Source organism: Xiphophorus hellerii, chromosome 4, assembly GCF_003331165.1.
Source record: "Xiphophorus hellerii strain 12219 chromosome 4, Xiphophorus_hellerii-4.1, whole genome shotgun sequence".
Lineage (NCBI taxonomy): Eukaryota > Metazoa > Chordata > Actinopteri > Cyprinodontiformes > Poeciliidae > Xiphophorus > Xiphophorus hellerii.
The window spans coordinates 34,227,042-34,249,594 of record NC_045675.1 but is presented as its reverse complement, the minus strand read 5'-3'; the positions used below and the strand labels follow the sequence as shown (position 1 = coordinate 34,249,594).

Here is a 22,553-nt window from a genome sequence, read left to right as displayed (position 1 = left end):
TTTGAAAAATATAAAAGCCTGCAAGTCAGAGATCTACCGCCTAACTTACTTGGGTTTTTCGGAACATTGGCCAAATGAAGGAGTGGAATTAGAGTTGGAATTTGAATCTTTCTGATAATTGACTGGTTGTGGTTCTTTAAGCTTTTGTTAATGTGGACCACTCCTCAGTCATCTTACCTGGTTAAAACGGTTAAACCATTCCTCTTTACATTTCTTTCTGGTGTACGGTTAGAAAGCCGGCAGACGTTGGAGTCTGCGATATGATCCTTGGTCATCATGATGGATGGAAGAGATGGTCTGAACTTCCTCTGGTCCTGCTCTGTATCCATAAAGCCTCCTTTTCACCGTAACTTGGTATCACAGTTGAGGTATTGTTTGAGGTTTTGAGATGCTAATCAGCTTTTCCCATTTGAAAATATATGTACAAATGTCCAAAAATAGAAGTAAAAATCCTCCAGTTGCACTTCATCCAGAAACTGGATTGTAATTGTCCAAACAGCAACAATTAAACGCAAAAGTCTGGAAACAGAACTACCGGTAATCAAAACTAAAGTATCAGAGTTGCTGTAATATTCTGAGCGGCACAACTCTAAAATTACAGCTATAAATATTTTTTCCCAGCAGCCACCCCCCATTCCTAAACATATAAGGGCAATATTGGCATGTTTAACCTTGCTACCTGTTTTATATCAGATAGATTTTAAGATTCTTTTAACAACTTCTAAAGTTTAAAATGGGTTGGCTCCCAGAAAGTACACAGTGTTCAGAATTTTAAAATCAAATAATCAGTTGCTATTAAATGTCCCTCGGACTTGACTTAAGCACAAAGGATGTGGTGCTTATTCTGTTGTTACTCTTATTGTTGGGGAATTAAAAAGTGACAAACTTATGGAATAAAAGAAATCATCACACAGGGCTCATATCTGTTCTTCTCTGATCAGGCCAACCAAGAGATTTATTTAGCACATCTGCGTACACATTACAAATTCAACAGCTACAATAAGTCTCCTGAAAATATCCCAAAATCATCAGTGGTAACTGTAACTTTAATTTCAACTGTAAATAAAAAGCATAATTTCAGGATAATGTACATCAGTAATGCAGTGAGTTATGCTGCATTATTAAGCTCATTAAGAGTTGTGTAGCTGAAAAAAAGTCAATAAGATAACACTGGGATGAATCTAAGCTGTGGTAGCATCCAAGTAATAACAGTTTAAGATATAGAAAATGTTTCAGAACCATAACCTGACGTGGCTCTGTGTGTGCTAACATGGAAGACACTGATGGATACCAGGTGCAAAAGCTACCTGAGTCTTTATAGTTAGTTTTCTGGTTCAGAACAGAAGTAAGCAGGATATAACTCTGAAAATCCAATGACACTTGTCATTAAAATGCTTAACACGTTTTTAATGTGTTCAGACATGGTGAGCTCCTGAACTTTTGAAACAGCTGAAGGAAATGTGTTCTGGATTTGAGCCACTGCAGAGATACAAACACACCCTGGACAGAGAGAACAGGGCTGTGGGGTTTTTCTACTCCTCAAGCCTTCCCTGGTCCCCGTCAGCTGGGCTTGCTGGCATCTGGGAAATCTGCAGAAAAATGGAAAGAGGAAAACACACCTAAAGATAAGATTACTGTGGAAACTACTGTTTTTATCCAGTGTAAGTAGGACAGTCAAATAGACTCATGTTATATACTGAATTAAATAGAGCTTTTGTACTCATTAACCACTCAAAGCACTTTAGAGCCACATTCACACACTGACAACTTGTGCTTCAGCACAATTTGCCTAATGTCCAGGGCCCATATGTGGCCCTGGACACTCTGGCAAAAGTTATCTCCACTGATCTATAAGAAGGTCATCGTGTTGTGTTACTTGGTTATCAATACACTGGAACTGCCAGTTCCAGTGTGTGTTGTAGAGGAAAGGTCGAAGGTCAAAGCGGTTGTCATCAGGACTGTAGCTCTCAGCATGGTAGGAAGGAGTCACTGTGGTCATCTTGTGGCGGTTCACCGAGTACATCCTGAAGAAGTGCTTCACCTTCTGGGCCACCTGCACCAACAAGCAGCTGTTTGAGTCCAGAGGAGCCAAACTGATGCAAATGCCTTCCAGCAGCTGGTGGGATTAAAGAAACCCTGAAGATTTTAGGAGTCAGATTTTCTTGTAATCTATTAAAGTAAACACTAATGCTATTGCAACTACACAAAAACCATTTTGTTCCAAAAGGGACATTTCCAAACCCTAAAATGAATTAACCAAATAATTTAAAATGTCAAGAACTACAAGGGTTCATCCAGGGTTCATACCTTTAAATGTCCGAAATGTGATATTTAATTTGAGGTTTGTTTTTGTTATGACCCCTCTGACATCTACTGACTCAGATATTCACCAGACAGATGCACCAGCCTCATTTTCAGCAAGGTTTTCTGTTAAACTTCATGTTTTATTAAAATTCGACATTGGAAATTCATCCTTTTTGCGTCCTGCTCTTTGGTTGATGCAAATTAAACTGAAATTGGACAAAGCAAATTTACTGTAATATAGTGCTTTCAGATCCTTTGTGTTGTGCAATGTGCACACTAACCAGGTTAGTAGCCAACTAACCTGAGTAGGTGAAAGGACATCCCTCCACAGATGAATGAGCTTACAGAACATGCTGAAGGGTCCACACTTTGAGATCTTCCGCAGCCTTCCAATCACCGATAACTCAGAATACATCATTCCCATGTCTGACTGAGGAAAGAAAAGAAACAAGAAAGTCACACATTTAAACCACATCAGCAAGACTTGTGATGGAAGTCTTTCAAATTGAATTTCCAGTTTAATCTAAGCAGACAGAAGATATTATAGACATTTAATCTAATGTGATTGGAGAGACGAAGGGAAAACATCGATAGACTGGCAGTGAGCATCACACTGATTGATTAATCTGCATTTCACACAACATTGCACAAATCTTTTGCTTTGTTCAGTTTAAAGAAGTAAGAGCTGAGGACCAAACGGCCCTGCAGTGAGTTCCCAGGTGCTAAGCAGATGGTTATCAGATTATAACTGGTTTATGTTTCATTTTTACAAACATGCAGTATTTGATGAATGACACCAACTATACAGGTTACACCCAACCCAAAGAAATCTGAGCACAGAGGGACACGTCGTCAGCAACAACAGTTAAGTTTCTAGTTTATGGGAGTAACTTACCAACATTTCATATACACACACACCAACAAACAGTTCATAAGAGGTTTCTTTAGATTGACAGTGATTTCTAAACAATTCACTGTATCTAAGGTACTATTAAAACATTTATCACCCAGATTCTTTGTTTCTCCTTCAGGGTTTCCCCCAGAAAACTTGCCCCGGTGGTCGGGGAACTGAGGTGGCCCACCAGCGGTCCACCGTGTTTTTGTATTAAAAGACGTTAAGTTGACAGGAAAAGTAAAAATATTACTGGATAATTATATGTTATGGGAAAACATCACCAGTGAAAAGCTATTTAAACCCACAACTAGTCTTAAAAACAACTACCGTAATCAAAAAATACAATTATAATGAATATCAATTACTTGCACTTCTGTTTAATCCAAATTAAGCCAGCAGCTCCATCAGGCCCCCCAGGGGTCTGTGGGTTTAATCTTTGTGTTTGAGCTCTGCTTGTTCACAAATACAAATTAGTAAACTGCATTTATAACTTATTGCTTTTTAGGTTGGCCAATTAAACTTCTCCCCCTCCCCCTAACACAGAAGCTGTTAGAAGTGGTGATGTCATACATCTGCTCCGCAAGTGAAACTCTCAGAATACTGGAGACGCTTGCTATCCGGCTTTAAGATAAAAAAAAAAAAATTAAGCGATTTTTTCCCCCAATTAATTTTTCTAAAAAAGTAAGTAAAGCATGGCGGAACTGAAGACTAAACAGCTTTAAACAGAGGGTAGTGTATCTTTCTGGCTCTTGTACAGAACAAAATTAAAACAGTTTAGATTTTAGTCATTTTATGACATTTAGTTTGGATGATTAGGGAGGCCAGTTGCTCCATTACAGCAGTGAAATCTAGTTAGAGAATACAGTAAAAAGAGCTGACTAAACGCTGGCTGTTGAGCGTCAGTCTGTACCTCATCTGTCTGGGACAGCCGTCCGTCCTTCAGAGGCTCCAGTTCAGCAGTGGGGGGAGCAGCCAGAATGCTGCACAGCACAAAAACACATACACAAACTGAAAGACACAGAGGACGATGCACACACACTCCTGACAGGTCCTTGTTTTTTTGTTGTTGTTTTTTTTAAGTGAAACCTTAGAGTCCTGAACTCCTCTCACCCTCTCAAAGAGGTAAGCTGGAACTGCTCTGCACAGTAAGCAAGGAAGCTCTTCAAATCCATCTTGCTGATTCCACCAATGGGGTTTATGTCTGCACTGGAGCAGTCATACTTGGTGAAATATCCTGTAAGGCTGAGCAGAAGAAATTATTTGAAATAATCTGCCAGTGGAAGTAGTACTTTTTCTTTTTTTTCTTCTTTTTTTTTAAAAAAGGTTTTGTTGGCTCCAGTGGCCTTTATTTGAAAGTAGTTTGACAGGAAACAGGGTAATCAGAGAGGGGGAAGACATGCGGCAAACGTCGCCAGGCCGGGAATCGAACCTACGACCACTGCTACAAGGACTAAGGCCTCAACGTGGGTCATGCTTTACCCCTGCGCCACCACAGCACCCCGAAGTAGTACTTTTTCATAAATATTAAGGAATTATTTATTTAAAACAACTTTCTGTATCCTGTTGAGAAGTTGCTTGTCAATTAGGTTTGTCTTATTTAAAGTGTACTAAGATATTTGCACTAGAAACTAGACCAAAAATACTTGGTAAGATTTTGTGTTTTTGCAGTGCATGCACAGTTGATCTAAAATGTTTCCAAGCTAAGAGGAATGTCTGAAAACAGAATTATTAGGGGGAAACTTAATGATTACACAACAGTTGACTATTTAATATCCCAGGGATTTGTTTATTGATAGATTGTTTCTTCCTCAGATTGATTTAATGTTTTTTCTATTCAAACAAGTTAAAGCCCTGTGGAAACTACAGCTCTGTTCCTGCCTTTTGTCAGAGTCGCTTTAACAGCTTGGTTGTGTACAATCTTTCTGTATTAATGTCTAAAAGAACAGGGAACCTATTTTTGTCCAAATAATTAGATGTTACCTTTTGCATCCGATTTTTGTATCACGTACAGCAACGGATTTGAGATTTAATCATTTATGCCACAGGCATTATCAGATGAATATAATCTGGATCATTTGTGTGCAGGCCACAATACAAATTATGTGCAGTAAACCAAAGGTCTATGAAGTACCAACCATTCTAGTCATTTGTAATAGTACCTCTCATCGACGTTGGCTGAGCCCAAAACCAGCAGTCCTCCAGGTCTACCACGGGCCCACAAGCTCAGCTGGGCAAAAAGATAGGCCAAGACCATCCTGACCCGGGCCTGGTGACGGCACAAACACACTTCTGTTCAAAACCTCAAGAGGAATCTCAACTAACAAAATGACTTGCCTACATAGTGGCACATGTTTTACATAAACCCTGTCAGTCATTTCACCATTTTGCATGTTTGCAGTTTTGGTGTCTTCATACCTGACTTTTTCAGGCACAAACAGGAGTCACCAACCAAGGGTGTTTTTGATTAGTCATGCATCTTTTTAAGAGTTTGAGTCATTTTATAAATGCTTAGACAAGCAAAGATGTGGAGTAATTTCTATATTCTACATATAATCTTAAATATAGATTGTAAATTAAACCGGGGGGAAAAATGGATTTTCCTCATTTTTTCCAGTTTAGATATTTCAGTGACACTACTGGCATAAAAATTCCACCAGAAGTCAGCAACAATCCAAGTAATCCACATATAAAGAAACCAAACAAAATTAGCCCCTACGTTAAGTTATGGGTAAATAATTGGAATAGCATTTCAAATAAGAATTGAACATACTTGGTAATGACAGCAGCTATTCTTTTCATACATTTATAATTCGCTACAGTCAGGTGATTTACTCGGTGGTTCCAGTGGTTTTGTTTTCTGTCTGAAACCAATTAAGACTTACCTTTGCTGTGTGTTTGGGGCTATTGTCTTACTTGGTAAGACCCACTGTTGTCATCTTTAGATTCTTATAAAGTCCTACATTTCTCAATTCATCCTTCAGTCTGCCAGTACCTTTTGCTGTAACTATGACAGCCAATTGTGTTTCCAGAAGTAGACTTCAATTTTGGCAAGGTGTGTTTTGGGGAGGGTGTTTAGGACCATCTCCTCCAGATTACATAAACATTTTTCAGTTCTGCCCTCATCTGACCAGACTATTCTCTTCTACAGAATCCTAATGTTCCAATGGCTTTTCTTTGTGATAATGGCTTTCCACTGGCATTTCCATCATGCAGCCCATATTTCTGGTAGTGCCTCCTTACTGCAGGTCTTGAAACATTTATGAGATGTCAGCTGAAGTTATTTATGGGGGTTTTTTGCATCCTGTTTTTCTGCCAGTTATGGCTGAAAGTCTTGTTGGTTTCCTTGACTGAGGGTTGACTACAACAGAAATCCTCATTTCCCACTTTTTAGAGTTTGAGAACTTCAAACTGTCACTTTTAGTTGCCAGGCAAGTTTTTATGTCTACGGACATAAAAGCTACCCTGAAGCTGACCATATGATTGAATTGTTTGAGATTTGGACTGAATTGGATTCTGTATTTTTGAATATGAAATGTTTTGCCATGCGCTTCGAGGTGTTTGATAAGCAGATTAATTATACGGCAAACTTTTCGTGTCAGTCGTTGTATTTGAACTTTAATAGTGTTAGTTGGTCCAAAGCAGTTTGAACCTTACTAGGACAGTACTCATTGGCCATGCCTATTATCATGCAATAAAGTATTGCTTGATGCTGTAGTTCAAAATGTGGGGGTAATTCTGTTACCAAGAAACTGTGTACAGATCATCCTAACCACATTCACATTCTGCACCATACTTTGAACGTGTTGAACGACATTCTGTCTTCTTCACACCTCAACAGGAAACAAAGTGATTGTGAAACCACTCAATGGTCAGAGCTACCAGCATCAGAGCAAGCATTGTGGTAAAACTGTCACAGCAGAGACAGAACTCCAATCCAAGAAGAAGTGCTAAAACATTCAGTTCCGTGATGACTGATAATGAGACAGAGCATGAGGAAAGGTCTCACCTGCACATTCTGCAGAGCCAGGTTCTCTCTGTTGCTTCCACCGTTTGCACGAAACTGCGGCCACCGTCCAGTTACCACTGAAAAGATACCCAGAATGCCTTTGACAGCCACATCTATGTTAATATTCACATGTGTGCTACGAGAGAGACATGAAAAAGAAGAAAAACAGACAAATATATGAAGAACAACTTTCCTTCCTCAGAAAATTAAGATGAACTGAACAGACAATCTCTCAGACATTGTTCTCAGATACAAAGGTTTGTGTGTTATTCCAAGCTGGAGTTCAAAATATAAAACACAAAATTCAACATTTTGATGAAAGTGTACCTTCCTATCTCCCCTGCCAGGTCCCTGGCTCTGCGGAATGTATCCTGGGAGGAATTTTCACTGGCCATGTAACAGGTGGTAAAGAGGCGAGCACACAACTCCTTTGGGTTCTGCGGTGTGTAGGAGTCATCTCCAACCACTCTGCGAACATCCTTCAGCACCTGGCTGTCTGAAAAGTCAACATCATTTTAAATAAAAAACATGTTTAACAAGAGAGCTCCTGTTCTGTTTGGCCCTCTGTGAAAACGTTTACTGACATTACGTTAAGAAATGGACTTTAAGTGAGCTAAGATGAACCTGAGACAGTCGATGTGTAAACAACCAGACAAATTTTCACTGCATTCCTGGTTTCTACAATGCAGAATGTAGTGAGACATAAAGTTGTGAAAAGCTCACTCCGTCAGGACTAGGTCAGTGACAGCCACACATCTTCATATAATTTTTTCAAAATGCAAGCGGCTCATGAATGTCCCAAACATAATTTTGTCTCTATAGATATGTCCAGGATAACTGTCCAGGATAACATTAACCAACAGTTAGAGGAATCTAACTGTTGGTTAATGTCTTCTGGACCGGAGTTTCTTAAATTTACAGAAGGAATGAATCAACAGGTTTTACTTGGGACGTCTCTCCTTAGCGCTCACGTAGCAGACCTCACTTCATTTAAGCCACCTGACGCTAACTTCCCAGAGGATCCATCACTCTGCGTTTCTGAGGTCTGAGTCCGGGGTCTTTTTATCTTTACACCAGTCTTACTCCAGAATGTGTCTGGCCCCTCGGCACTGCAGAACAGGACATTACCTGTCCGGATCACTACAAGAAAATGTACAAGAAACAGAAACATAAAATACAGCTGTTTTAATTCAAACCTCAGACTGTTCCCCTGCCTAAAGGAACCTCAGTCTGAAGAACTCTTGGCCTCCAAGTCACGTAAACTAGCTCTTTTAAATACAATATCTCTCTGTGCTAAAGCTCTATTAATTAATGATTTCATCACTGAGCATAATATCGATGTTATGTTTCTGACAGAAACATGGTTGAATGACAATAATAAACCGATCGTACTAATTGAATCTGCGCCTCCTAACTACAATTTCTTCAGTGAGAATAGAAAACTGCCTGTTATTGCTACTGATCTGATCCAAATAGTAAACTCATCGCTCTCATCAGGCGTTTTCCCCCAGGCTTTGAAAACAGCAGTAATCAAACCACTTATAAAAAAGAACAATCTGGACAAATCACTAATGCAGAATTACAGGCCGATCTTCAACCTCCCATTCATCAGCAAAGTTATTGAAAAAGCTGTGTGTAAACAATTAACTAGCTTCCTAACTATAACCAACCTCTTTGACTCCTTCCAGTCTGGCTTTCGTACTCACCACAGCACAGAGACCGCCCTCGTAAAAGTGTTCAATGACATCCATATAAATACAGACTGTGGGAGAACCACAGTGCTGGTTCTGTTGGACCTCAGTGCAGCTTTCGACACTGTTGACCATGACGTATTACTGAATCGACTGGAGAGTTGGGTCGGACTCTCCGGTCCAGTGCTTAACTGATTTGAATCCTACATAAAGAACAGGGATTTCTTTGTTTCAATTGGAAACTTCTCATCAAAGAGGTCAAAGGTCACAAGTGGAGTACCCCAAGGTTCAATCCTATGACCCCTCTTATTCAATATTTATATGCTCCCACTAGCTCAGGTTACAACAGAAAATAATATTAGCTACCATAACTATGCAGATGACACACAGCTCTACATTACGATATCACCAGGTGACTCAGAATCCATCCAGTCACTGAACAGATGCTTAGAACAGATAAATGTGTGGATGTGCCAAAACTTTCTCCAGCTGAACAGAAACAAAACTGAAGTTATTATTTTTGGACCTAAATAGGAACGATCTAGAGTCAATGCACAGCTTCAGTTATTACAACTAAAAACCAGCGATCAGGCCCGAAACCTGGGAGTAGTGATGGACTCTGACCTGAACCTACAGAGCCACATAAAGACAGTCACAAAGTCGGCCTTCTATCACCTGAAGAACATTTCCAGGATTAAAGGACTAATGTCTCATCCAGATCTAGAGAAACTCATCCATGCGTTTATCTTCAGTCATATTAATTATTGCAACAGCGTCTTCACAGGTCTGTCCAACAAATCAATCAAACGGCTGCAGCTGATCCAGAATGCTGCTGCTCACATTCTCACTAAAACCAGGAAGATAGAGCACATAACACCAGTTTTAAAGTCCCTACACTGGCTCCCTGTAGCTCAAAGAATAGACTTTAAAATACTGTTGTTAGTTTATAAATCACTGAACGGTTTAGCACCACAATACATCAAAGATCTGCTGTTGTTGTATCAAACTTCCAGACCTCTCAGGTCTTCTGGCTCTGGTCTGCTCTGCATCCCCAGAACCAGAACCAAACGAGGAGAAGCAGCTTTCAGCATCTATCCACCAAAAATTTGGAACAAACTTCCAGAAAACTGTAAAACAGCTGGTTGTGCAGGTTCGTCTTGAACCTGACTTCTTTTAAATCTCGACTAAAATCCCACCTGTTTAGAATTGTATTTGAAATGTAATCAATTACAAATTTACTGATGAAACTTGACTTAATGCTGTGTTTTGATTGTTGATTCTATATTGTATTGTGTTTCTGTGTTTGTAATGATGTAAAGCACTTTGAAATGCCTTGCTGCTGAAATGTGCTATACAAATAAAATTTGATTGATTGGTCTCTCGAAATTGTGCTTTGGTTGTTTGTCCTATGTGTCTTTCTATGATGGTCTGGCAAGGCGGTCATTTGGGCCATGGTGTACCCCATCTTTCACCCAATGACCACAGATGATAGGTACTAAGAAAGGACAAGCAGGAATAGATGGTGGATGAATGACTTAACACAAGTACATAAAGGATCTTGTTCTTGTTACACACAAAACTCCTCTGCTCATAGAGGTCAGGGAAATGTTTCAGACTTTTAGGACTTATCAGTCCGACGTCAAAAGAGAATTATTCTTTGAAAGTTTGTTGGAGGAGAACTGCTTCATTCCTGGCTCTCACTGCTATTTGGCTAAATTAACAACAGACATGCATATATGAGGCACAAGGAAAGATGCAGAACTATGCGGCTTTTCATGAATAGAGTATTATTTGCCTTTTTTTCACAAAAAAAAGGAAAAGAACAAAAACAGGGTTTCTGTCAACACATACGTGTAAAAAGGAACAAACTGTTCCTTTTACTGAGACTTCATAGCCCTGGTTATTCATGCACATATTCACATGCTGATGATGGTGAGCTACTGGATAGTAGCCACAGCTGTCCTGGAGTAGTCTGACAAAGGTGAGATCTCCATGCATCGGCACCCCCTTTTGGGCCCTCTGACCACCACCAACAGACAAGGTGGGTGAAGTACCCAAGGACATAACAACAGAGGCGATCTCCTGAGCCATTATCACCACATAACCTTACCATGCTGTTAGTTTTTCATTTAATTGAATGTCATCTTTTAGCAGGACAGCCATTTGTGAAGTTGCGTTAGTTAAGGTAAAACAGGAGACTTCTATTACTCACTGCTGTCTTCCACAGCCTGGCACAGCAGCACACACATAGAGTGGACGATACAGGCAGTGGAGGAGCTGTCAACACCGCCGCTCAGAGGCAGAAGGAAACCACCCTACAACAGAAGTCAGCAGCATTAGGTTTCACCAAGACTAATCACATCAGGGATGTTCCAGTCCTCACCTGGCAACTTCTCCTCAGGTAGTCCCACAGCCAACAGGCTGGCCCTAGACTGAACAACCAGAGATCCTGTCTGTAAAGAGTTCACTCTTTTTATAAATCAAGTAAAAGGCACTTTATACCTGATCTCTTCCTCTGGTGTATGAAACATCCACTGTATTGGCTGGTGTGTGGGGAGGTAGACATCATTAGAGCTCGATAAAGAAAAATCTACTTTGATCCTATAGCAAGGTTTCTGTTGTCCTTCCTACAGCAGAGAACACAATAAAGAGCAGGGTCACTCACCAAGCCAAGCAGGTATTAACCAATTACAAGCACCATCCAGCTTGTAATTGTAACTCTGGGACTGACAGCAACACCAAAAGCATGAATGATGTCATTAAAACTGCAACTGGCTGAAGATGGCATAAATCACAGGGATCTTAAAGTAATCCTCCACAAAACCAAGACAGGACTCTGGCTGAGCCACTCTAGTAAACATCAACATTACTGCTAGTCAGCAGAAACAGGCTGGTAAAGTTAAAAGATGACATTTAAGCAAAATCTACCAGGGCTGAGAATGATTTTAGCCTTTATGTTTGTTACTTTGCTTGTATTAGTCAGGATAATTCAGACAAATGCCTGAGGGATATTTCACAATTGTAGGATTACAAGATCAGACTTTATAATACACACAGTCTCTAGAACTGTGTGTTTTAAATGTTGAATATATATTTAGCAATATGCTGAGCAATGTGTCCTTAAGACTATCACTGTAAATTATTATTAATTGTATGTTTATTGTATGGGCTGCACAGTAGCACAGTTGGTAGCACTGTTGCCTTGCAGCAAGAAGGTCCAGGGTTCGATTAATGGAGTTTGCATGTTCTCCCTGTGCATGCGTGGGTTCTTTCCGGGTACGCCGGCTTCCTCCCACAGTCCAAAAGCATGACTGTATAAGTTCTCCTCGGGTGTGGGTGTGTGTGTGCATGGTTGGTTGTCCTGTGTTGCCCAGCGACAGACTGGCAACCTGTCCAGGGTGTACCCCGCCTGTCGCCCGAAATGTCTCGCTGTAGATAGGCACCAGCTACGTTGGGACAAACACAATTCCCCCTATCCCTTAGGGCAGGGGTCTCAAACTCCAGTCCTCAAGGGCCACTGTCCTGCAGTTTTTAGATGTGCCACAGGTACAAAAACGCTGGAATGAAATGGCTTGATTACCTCCTCCTTGTGTAGATCAGTTCTCCAGAGCCTTGCTAATGACCTAATTATTCTATTCAGGTGTGGTGCAGCAGAGGCACATCTAAAAGTTGCAGGAAAGCGGCCCTTGAGGACTGGAGTTTGAGACTCCTGCCTTAGGGGATCAAAAAAGTATTATCTTATCTTAAACTGTGCATTTGTTTAATTATATGCCAAAACTAAAGCTAATTTATGTTGTAATTGTTATTTTAAGATAAGTTAAAATGATAAAAAAATTAAAAAAACAGAAAGACAAATAAGACATGAGAATCACAGACAAAACGTATTAGTTTCTGAGTGGTGTGACTGCTAACTGAAGAGATAGACTGTTAACCTAGGAGAAGGCTAACTGCACAGGATAAATTGCCATGGTAACTTATATGTTACCGTTTTTTTGAAACAAATTGAGGCTTAATTAAGCCAGGATATCCGGAAAATCATTTATCCTAGTTTTGTTAAACTAGGATAAGAGCCCTTTGGTGACTCAGAAGCTCAGCTGCAGTGATTTTGTGGATGCCTTATCTAGTGTTAGTGGGAAATAAGCTGAATGGGTCATGAAGGCTGAACAGTCAGTGATTTATGTACAGCTCTGGAGAACATCCAAATACTGATAATGAGCACACACTGTACATCTTTCTTCACTTGTTCCTACTAAAATGAAGAACAGTAAGTCATTAATATTTGGACAGCTGATACTAATGTTGTCCTAACGTTGCTTTTTGAGGCCCCAGGCAGAATTGACACAACCTGTTAGAAGCTGAGGGTAAGTAAACAAAACCATCACAAGATACACGTTCCAGCTTCCAAAAACTCGGAGCAAATGTTTTCTAACCATGAGTGGCTGGCAGAGTTCTCCTCTGTAACTGCGGACGTCCTCCAGATCTAGAGTGGCTGTAATCACTTCCTGTAGTAAAAACAAACACTTCCCAGGTTATAATGGCACACTTTAAAAGCTCAGCAGCACTCAACAGATCAATCTGGAAACACTGGGACTCTCCACTAAAATAACCACACTACATGCCACATGGATGCACCCCCCCCCCCCCCCCCCCCCCACACACACAGGGATATCATATATGTGCAGGTTTATCTTGACCCGTGTTGCCATGCCTACCACATCATCAAGGGAAAACTGTGCTCCACGAGCTACAACCCCTCCATTGATGGCCACCATGGCACAGCCGTCATAGTACAACCGGTCTCCATCACAGCCCCTCTGGTTGGCATACAGGTAGATCCCTCCACTCTGAAACAACACCAACAGCTTACAACCTCACTACTGTACAGACAACAAGAATGTCGCTCTTCTCCACTGTTGTGGTGCAACACCGCCCTCTAGTGTTTCAGTGGTCAAGCAGTGCACACAAAGTTTCTTAGAACATAACTCTAATATCTATGTTTTTAAGTCAGTGAGATGAAATGTATTACTACATTCAATCTTTTCTATGTGAACAGGCAAGTTGTTGTTCCAGGTCTGCTGGGGAATGACTACCTTGGTGGTGGCTGACTTGATGAGGTTGACTCTTTGGTCCGCTTTACGGAGCTCATGGTGGCTGGCAGAAGAGTTGGTAAAGATTTCAACACCATCCAGCCCCATCTGAATATGAGGGCTGAGGAAACAACAACTGTACATCAGAGCTGGACACAGTCACACAACCCGCCTGTTCTAACATGCTAACAGGATCAAGAGAAGTGAAAGAAATAACAAAACATTGCGTCTCTGTCTGAGCTGCTCTACCTGTTGGGATTCCAGAGCTCTGCACAGATTTCCGTGCCAATACATGTGTCCTTAGTGGACAGCACACAATCCCCAAATGGGACAGTGTCCTGAGGAACCGAAGACAAACAGACACTGTTATGACAACTGCTCTGAGAACTTACCAGTCAGCTGATAAATTAAAACAATATTCTTCAAAAACATTCTAGAAATGAAAGGATGAAATCATAAAGTAGATTGCATCACCAGTCATAAGTCAGTACCTGGCCGGTTACTTCCTGGATCATTCTGGGCAGGAAATACTCTTCCACCTGTCTTAACACACAAGTTCACAGGATTAGATTTATGCATAAACTCATATCATGGTGTGCGAGTAGAACAACAGGGTGAGATAGCTCCTGACACACAACATTGGTCAATAGAGCATCTTGAAGCTTTGTTGTGAAAACTGGCATAAAGTGGTGAGATCTTTCCAGGTTATCGCAGAAAACAGATCATAAAAGCCTGAGACATAAGTCTTGTATTTTGATTTACTGATGATTATAAAATAAGTAATTTTGTATTTTGATTTATTGATGATTATACAAAGAGTTTTATGTAATAAAAAGTAGATCAAGAAATGAATAGCATGATGAATAAAATGGTGAATTGAAGGTTGACAATAGAATTAAACTCGGATGTTTATTAAAAGAAGTTATGTTTGAAAAATTAAATTAAAAGATGATTGTGTTTAATAATTTATGATGATCATACAGCATATATAGAACTGTAACTGAAGTAATCATACATTGTGTGAAGTACATTGACATGTAATTCTCAGACTGTGTTATAATTAGACCAGAGGTCAGGACCAGTAAAGGGTCTGAGCTGAGCGGGAAGGCAGGAGAACTCCAAAGAAGAACTAGAATGTTTTCTCTGAACCAGATTAAAAGAAGTGAAACCAGATGGACAGAGGACAAACAACTAAAAAGGAGAAGTGAACAACGCGTTGATCGATGTGGAAAGGTTTGGTACTTTCCGCAAAGCCATCGAACGTTCAAGAAGTCACGTAAGCCATCACCCCATACACAACTATGGGGTGAGAAAGTATAATAACCCATTAAAAGAGGAACAAGTGGTTCTTAGTCTCCGGTGCTGAAGTCAAGCCAACAAGAAGATGCAGACAAAAGATCAGCAGAGGACTGCACCCTGGAACCATGGGGAGGTGAAGATGAATAAGGCGGCTAGAAGGGGACAAGGCCCATCGACCCTGATTCCTGATTCGACCGCCGCTCTGCGCTCAACCCAAGATCTCAATGCTGCCGCAACAGACTTGGTGAATGGACAAAGGTCACTGAGTGATGAAGATCTGAGTGTTCGGAAGTCAACAACCAGTTCTGCTTTGCTTCTATTCAGAAGAGGATTTTGCCATACAAAGATAACACTCTAACCAAGGACATCAACGCCTTCTGTTGCTGAGATCATCAACCATCTGGGTATGACCTGAACTGCACCCCAAAGCCTCGCTCAGCAAATTAGTGACACAGTTTAGGGAAAGAAATTAGGATGAAGGTGATTTTATTTATTTTTATTCTTAATTTGTAATCATTGATAATTAACCTGTCTGTCATTTACCCCTGCTAAAAGCTTGCTTATTAAAGAAGCATTAAAATCCTAATGAGATTTGCAGACAGTGAAATTAATCGAGTCATCTATTGTGTTTGGTTCTTCTAATTAGTGTAAAACTTATGAACATGTCTCTAGGAATGTGGAGGCTTCAGAAGTTCCTTTAGTGTTGGTAAAATAATGACCTTGGGGCTTATGTTGAGCCACTGAAAACTGTCTAGTCTGTAACAAATGCTCGTTGTTGATAGGGAGAAAGCTATTGTTAACAAGAGTGGTTATGGAAGTTATGCAGTTGTGAGGGCTACTCAGCTAATTGCTTCTTAACTGAAAAAGGTTATTACTTTTTGAATGAAGGTAGTTAAAGGCTAGATGAGTCTCTCTAGACACCAGCTTAGACAGATTATCTCTTCTAGACCTGTCTCAGGGTAAGACTTATAGAGATTTCCCAGACCCATTAGATGGAGAGCTGGTCAGTAGTCATTCCATGGGAGTTGTGAGGTTTACGCAAAACAGCTTTACTATATTTTTTCTTTCTCTGGGTCACAGAAATAATGAAAAATTAATTTTTCCTCACATCAGATTTAAAAGCACTTTTTTTGTAGAGAAGAGTAGCTTCACATTTCCACAAGGGAATAACACAAATGGCTTACGAAACATTAATTTGTATCAAATTTCCTACATTAGGTATTATGAAAAGAAGTCATACTGATTACACAAGATTACACAATGCTGCTTTTAAGAGACTAAGCAAATTTAGTGTTACTGGATAAAAGGCTGTAAAAGTAGCTGCATTAGGACAAGTGAACCACACTGGTTAAGTAGAACATGAAGACAACACAACAGACCACCGAAGTATAGTCTGAACTGACAATGATAAACGTTGGTGCTGCACATGGACAATGTGTTGTTCAAAAGTAGCTTTGTTACTGTAGAAGCACTACAGCAGATTTTCATTCTGTTAAGGGAGAGTTTTCCTTTCCACCATTGCCACATGCTTCCTCAATAAGTCAATGCAAACTGTTGGATTTCCTTAGAAAACTGAACCAACTGAATTAAACTTAACTGTGACCAACTAACTATCAATCTGTCTTTGTTTCATGAAGTAAATTGAGAGGCTGTTAGAAAAATTATCCTCCTGTTCATTTACTCATGAGTTTATTTTACAAGTTATGTTTTCATATTATTCTTTTCATATTATTCTTTTCATATTATTACTCTCATATTATTCTTCTTTTTATATTTACTTAACTTTTCTTTCTTTTGTAGTATATTATTAACTTTGTTTAGGATGTTTGCTTGGAAGCTAAAAACGTTAAACATTCATGTGTTATTAGTTCCATCTGTAACTGATTAGTTGTGGTCAGCCACATGCCCTTATAAGGGCATGTCCATAGGAGGTTCCAGAATGTAAAGACGGTTGGTCAATTCTCTGTGTGACTGTGTGAAGAGAAGCCCAACCTCCTTTTTCTATACAATAAAGAGAAATGCAAAGAAAGAACTGGCAGAATTGAGTCCAGACAGTGTTTGACAGCGATTCGTCGCGTCTGTTCTCAATTCTCCTATTCTGCAGAAAAGAAATCAAAAGAAACCTAATCTCTGTCTCTGGCTGATTCTTTGCAGGTTATGACAAAATAAACCTATCAGAGGCCATTTGTTGTGAATCAAGACAAAAAAAACCCAAATTGTGTCGAATAAATTTAATTAGTAGAGACTAACCAACCTTAACCGACTCCAAGGTGAGAACCAACGCATCTCTCTGTAGATGCCAGAATTGGCCATCAGCATCTTAGGTCTGATTAGCAGGATTTTTCTACAGGAAGCAAAAGGAATGCAGATTTATAGTTTTTGCTACACACTGAAAAAAATTATCTAGCTCATACAGGTGACAAACATTCTAGACCAGGGGTGGGCAACTCCAGGTCTCGAGGGCCAGTGTCCTGCAACTCTTAGATGTCTCCCTGGTCCAACACACTTGAATCCAACAGCTGAATCACCTGCTAAGTGCAGTCAAGTTTTCCAGAGTCCTGCTAATGACCTCATTATTTGACTCAGGTGTGTTGAAGTAGAGATACATCTAAAAGTTGCAGGAGACCGGCCCTCGAGGCCTGGAATTTCCCACCCCCGTTCTAGACTGTAGTTGTGGTTGGACTAAACCTCTGACATACCTGTTCAGAAAGAGGACACGGCAGTTGTAGCGTACATTATGATGCATGATAGGCCTGAGAGAAAAACAGAAGAAAGTCACACATGGGGCCTTGAAAATATACTCATAACCCTGAAAGTTAAACTTTTTTTTTCACTTCATACCTTCTGTGTTTTTTGTGATTAAAAGAAATAAGTGAATAATTGTGAAACAGAATTAAAATAAAGGCCCTAAGTATCAACTTACAGATGCAATATATTTAGCAATTATCATAAAATTTAAGGTACTGTATGTCTCTTCCAGCTTTAGCACATTTAAAGATCTGAAAAATCTGACCATTCCACTTCGCAAAATAGATGAAGCTCATTCAGATTGTCACTGTCCTGCTGGAAGGTGAACCTCTGCCCCAATCTCAAGAGTTTTACAGTCTCAAGCAGAGGTCGCGCTAGACTTTTTTGTTATTCAGCATTAAAAAAAATAAATAGATAAATAAAAAAATCGGTCAAATACTATTTTTACCCGTCAAATTATAATTATATTAACATAGGCCATTTAGCAGCATTTTTATGCGGTTTAGGTAATATTCACCTAGTTGAACCGTGAATCCAGATCCCATCACACATAAAGATTAACACATCTAACTTTTTCTTGGTAGTGATACAAACCACAGACTGAGGCCCCGATACCTTATAATAAATTAAATTAAAGACTGCACTTAAATTACAGTCGCTTCACCAGCTGGGGTCTGAACACACAGTCTCACAAATTCCTCCTGGTTTGCATCTGCAGAGAAACTGCCCGAGTTCATCAGTCAGTTGGATCTGTCTGATCCACACCGATCAATTGAACTCAAGAGATTTTTACTCTGTGCGGTCTGGGTGTGCACTTTTACGAGGATCTTTTTGCGTGGTTCATCTTCCCTGAAACAGACAGATGTTACATCTGCCGCTCTCCTTCTGGATGCGGGAGGTAATGACTTCCAGCTCCATTTGTTAAAACCGCAGGACGAGTGAAGTTTAATTCTTCCCAACGGCGGAGCCGCGTCCGCATTAGTTCTGCAGCGGACTGCGCTTGTTACGGTCTAATTAACTTTTTCTGCACCTTTACTTATTTCCTCAAGATAAAATGCCAGCTCCTCTGTTTAGACTATACATGGATTAGCTTAACATTGCATTCTCTTAACATTAGTTTTCTCTGGTCTGTAATGGAGACTTGAATTAAATGAGCCATTTCAACCAAAGGTTTGAAAAGCGCTTCCTAACCAGACGCGCTCCAAAGTGTCTGGTCCATAACTCTTCAGCACGCTGTCAGCTCCTGGTCAGAAAGACGCATTTAGTTCAGTGTCCATGAGATGAAATTCAGAAAGGATTGTTTTAATTGATTGATTTTAGTTGCCTCTGCGATGAACTCTTTGCATATACAGTAGTCTGTAATGTCTGCCTGTGTGAACCAGTCAAGGGTCTTGTAGACTTCTATAAATCCCACTGCACTGCAGATTGTTGCTGCTTTTGTTTGTAGCAACTAGGTCAAACGCCGGTGCCATCTTGTGGCATAATGAGGGCAAGTCAAACTGCAAACAACCAAGACTGAATACACAGAAGCGGAGAAAGTTGTGAGCGACTTATCTGCAGTTTTGAATGAAGAAGCTAGATGGAGTGAGGAAGAAGACAAAGCTGGTTCTACTGACGGACTGCAACCCCATTTACTGAGCCGCATTATTCAGGAAGAAAAGACTCCATCATTTCTGGGGAGGAGTTCGACAGTGATTTTACAGTAGATTTTACATCTACTCTATTTCAAGCTAAAACTTACATTCCCACATCACAGATGATGTCCTGGGTAACTGGGGATTCCAGAAGAGTCTTCAGGACCTGAAAGCTGTGAAGCAGCGTGTCTGACTCATAGAAGTGGTCTGCACAGCCATACCCACTATCAAATACACACCAGATGGAGAGAAAAGGGATTTAGCAAAGTGAAGTAAAACCAAATGAAAACAGAAACTAAGCCCTCTGAATGGTCAGTAAATTCAGGTAGTTTTTTTTTTTTTGTTTGAAGCACATAAAAACATGAACTGTGTTCGCTGTTTTGTGATAAATTATAGAACTAATGCTACAACCACTCACAGAGCATAACATTTGCTTCACAAAAGATCACTGCTGATATCTTTGCTGCTAGACATTGAGTAGACACGCTTGCTCAAGAGACCGGGAAACTCCTGTACCATGGTTAAAGATCTATTGTTTCAGGACTCTAGCTTTTTATTATCAAATAAAAATGGTTTGATACGATATGTGACATGTTCATGTGAAGCATTAATTGCATTATAAAAGAAGGGGGATAAGGTGACTTCTCATACAATATAGAACATACTGCACATAATGCAGAACTTGATGTTGGTTTGTTTTTCTTCCTACCATATCTCCAGCTCTGGACCCAGCCGATATTTGGCTCCATTTGCCTTTGCTACCTCGATACCTGCAGAAACACACACAGAGCAGGATGCATTACTGGCTTTAGATGTAGAAAAAAACCTGTGTGCCTATACTGTAATATTTCTGCACCAAAACAAATTCATCCAAAACTTTCGAGATTTTTATGTGAAAATAAAAAAATTGAGAAAGATGTTGTCCTTTTGCTTCCACTTTTCCTTTTTGTGGCCTAAAAATCCCAATAAGATCCATTAAAGATCTGGTTGCTACTTGACAGAATCTGAAGAAGTTCAAGGGGTATTGTTTGATAAGTAAAACAAAATGCCTCAGTGCTTCATGAAGCTTCATCTCGTCATCAATAGTAAACAGCATTAAACGTTGTTTTCTTACAATAAACGAATACCACCAATTTTGTGCAAACATAAATGAAATAAATCCACTTACTCTTCAATATTCTCTCCGCGTTGCCTTCAAAGTCCAGAACCCACTGATTTAAAGAGCATGTTGACAAGGTCACTTTACGACCCATTCTCTTCTCCTTGTGTTCACAATCAACACGTCACAGGACAAATATAAACTGTGGTCTATGTTCACAACTTGTTCGCACAAAACCTTAATAAGTGAGTTGTTTGCTTCTACGGTGCTGAGTGTATTGTCACTTCCGCAGGAAAGCAACACAGCTCACTTCCTCGGCTGAAGTCTGTCAGCGTGATGCTGCACTCAGCAGGATGAAGGACATATTACAAGCCAGCAGCATTATTGTTTGGTTGTTTTTCTTTTTCTCGTTCAATGGCGGTTGGCCGACAATGTTTTGGGGCATTACTGCCACCAACTGGAATGGAGTGTGAATTGGGATACTAAATTGTTACATCGATACTACATACAAGAAAAAATACATTCTTAAAATCCATTTTTCTATTAATTTTGTCTTTCTAAGGTTCCTTAGCAAAAAATAACATTTTAAACTATGTCCAGGTGCAGTGTGTCCTGTAGATTAACCAGCTCTCTTCTCTCAATAGCAGTAGAACAATAAAACATGTTCCACTCTCTGGTGAAAAATTAATATACTAAGTATGTTAACTTTTAACGTACTTGAGCATACTTTAAATAAGACTAATCATGAGTATACTTCAAGTTCACTTAGGATTAGTTAACTTAAAGTGTGACATTTTGTAACAACAAATTTTGTGCTTAGTGTACTTTAATAGTATTTAAATTGTATTAAAGCACAATTTAAAGTGTACTAAATGTACTTCAACGTACTTTTTTTGGACAACTTATGTTACACTTAGTGTACTTTAAGTATATTGCTTTGTATGTAATATAAACATGCTTGATTAGTATATTTTGAGTGTACTATTTTTGTGATTGAATTACATTTAAAATATACTTAGAATGTATTTTAAGTATATTGGCATTACATATTTTATATACTAGTAGTGTGATTACAGTATGCTACAATTACACTTTTGGTTTATTATAATTGCTAATGAAGTACACTTTTCAGTTACTTAATGTCTTTTATTGATCTGCTTTGCCACTTTGTATATTACATGCTTCATACACACTGCAGTACTGCAAACATATCAGGCTACCAGAACATAGAAGGATCAATTACTACACACTTTACAGGTGAAACTAATTACATTGTCTTTTCAATATATTACCATTTTGGTAACACTTTATTATAATCAGACAAGCACAAGACTAACATAACACCTGTCATCCAACTTTTAAAGCAACTTCTCATTAAAAGTGTCATTATTTACCAAATGAAACTTCATGACACCTGTTAGTATGTTCCTATTAACTGTTATGTCATGTTGTGCTATGTCATGTAAGAAGACAGAAATTAAGGCTAATTCAAAAGTAGGGGGTGTATTTATTTAGGTTATGTTTTACTCTTTTTTTTTTTTTTTACTTTTTCTCAACTCACTATATTACCACAGCAACACAATATTTAGTGCTGCTACATTGTTAGTTATTTCATGTGACAGTATTTTCAGTAAAAGTTTGAAGGAGTTCCAAGAGAGTGACAAGGTGTTTTTTTTAAAGGCCGTTTGCTCACAAATGTACTCAGTGGTAAGACACTTTACATCCTACAGAAAAAAATAGTGACAAGTGACAGAAAGCAGTGGCACAGCTCACTGACAGAAAGCTTCCAC

At 39.5% G+C, this 22,553-nt stretch overlaps 1 protein-coding gene across 3 annotated transcripts; it reads right to left on the bottom strand.

Moving 5' to 3' along the window:
* Window positions 1-922: 922 nt before the first annotated feature.
* On the bottom strand, window positions 923-21,207 carry nadsyn1 (NAD synthetase 1). 3 transcript variants are annotated; one of them, XM_032561465.1, is made up of 21 exons: window positions 20,833-20,917; window positions 20,374-20,434; window positions 19,772-19,888; window positions 17,982-18,035; window positions 17,537-17,626; window positions 14,475-14,526; window positions 14,233-14,321; window positions 13,987-14,104; window positions 13,609-13,740; window positions 13,327-13,398; window positions 11,399-11,523; window positions 11,280-11,328; window positions 11,109-11,211; window positions 7,533-7,701; window positions 7,206-7,341; window positions 5,359-5,465; window positions 4,310-4,441; window positions 4,110-4,179; window positions 2,606-2,734; window positions 1,877-2,053; window positions 923-1,589 (listed from the first exon to the last, which is right to left on the bottom strand). In XM_032561465.1, exons 1-21 carry the CDS (start codon window positions 20,915-20,917, stop codon window positions 1,533-1,535), a joined length of 2,124 nt encoding a protein of 707 aa, XP_032417356.1. In that variant the 3' UTR covers window positions 923-1,532. The 3 variants fall into 3 exon arrangements, with proteins under 3 accessions (XP_032417356.1, XP_032417357.1, XP_032417359.1); XM_032561466.1 differs by lacking the exon at window positions 13,327-13,398 and having other exon boundaries at window positions 20,833-21,207; XM_032561468.1 differs by lacking the exon at window positions 4,310-4,441 and having other exon boundaries at window positions 20,833-21,206.
* Window positions 21,208-22,553: the final 1,346 nt, after the last annotated feature.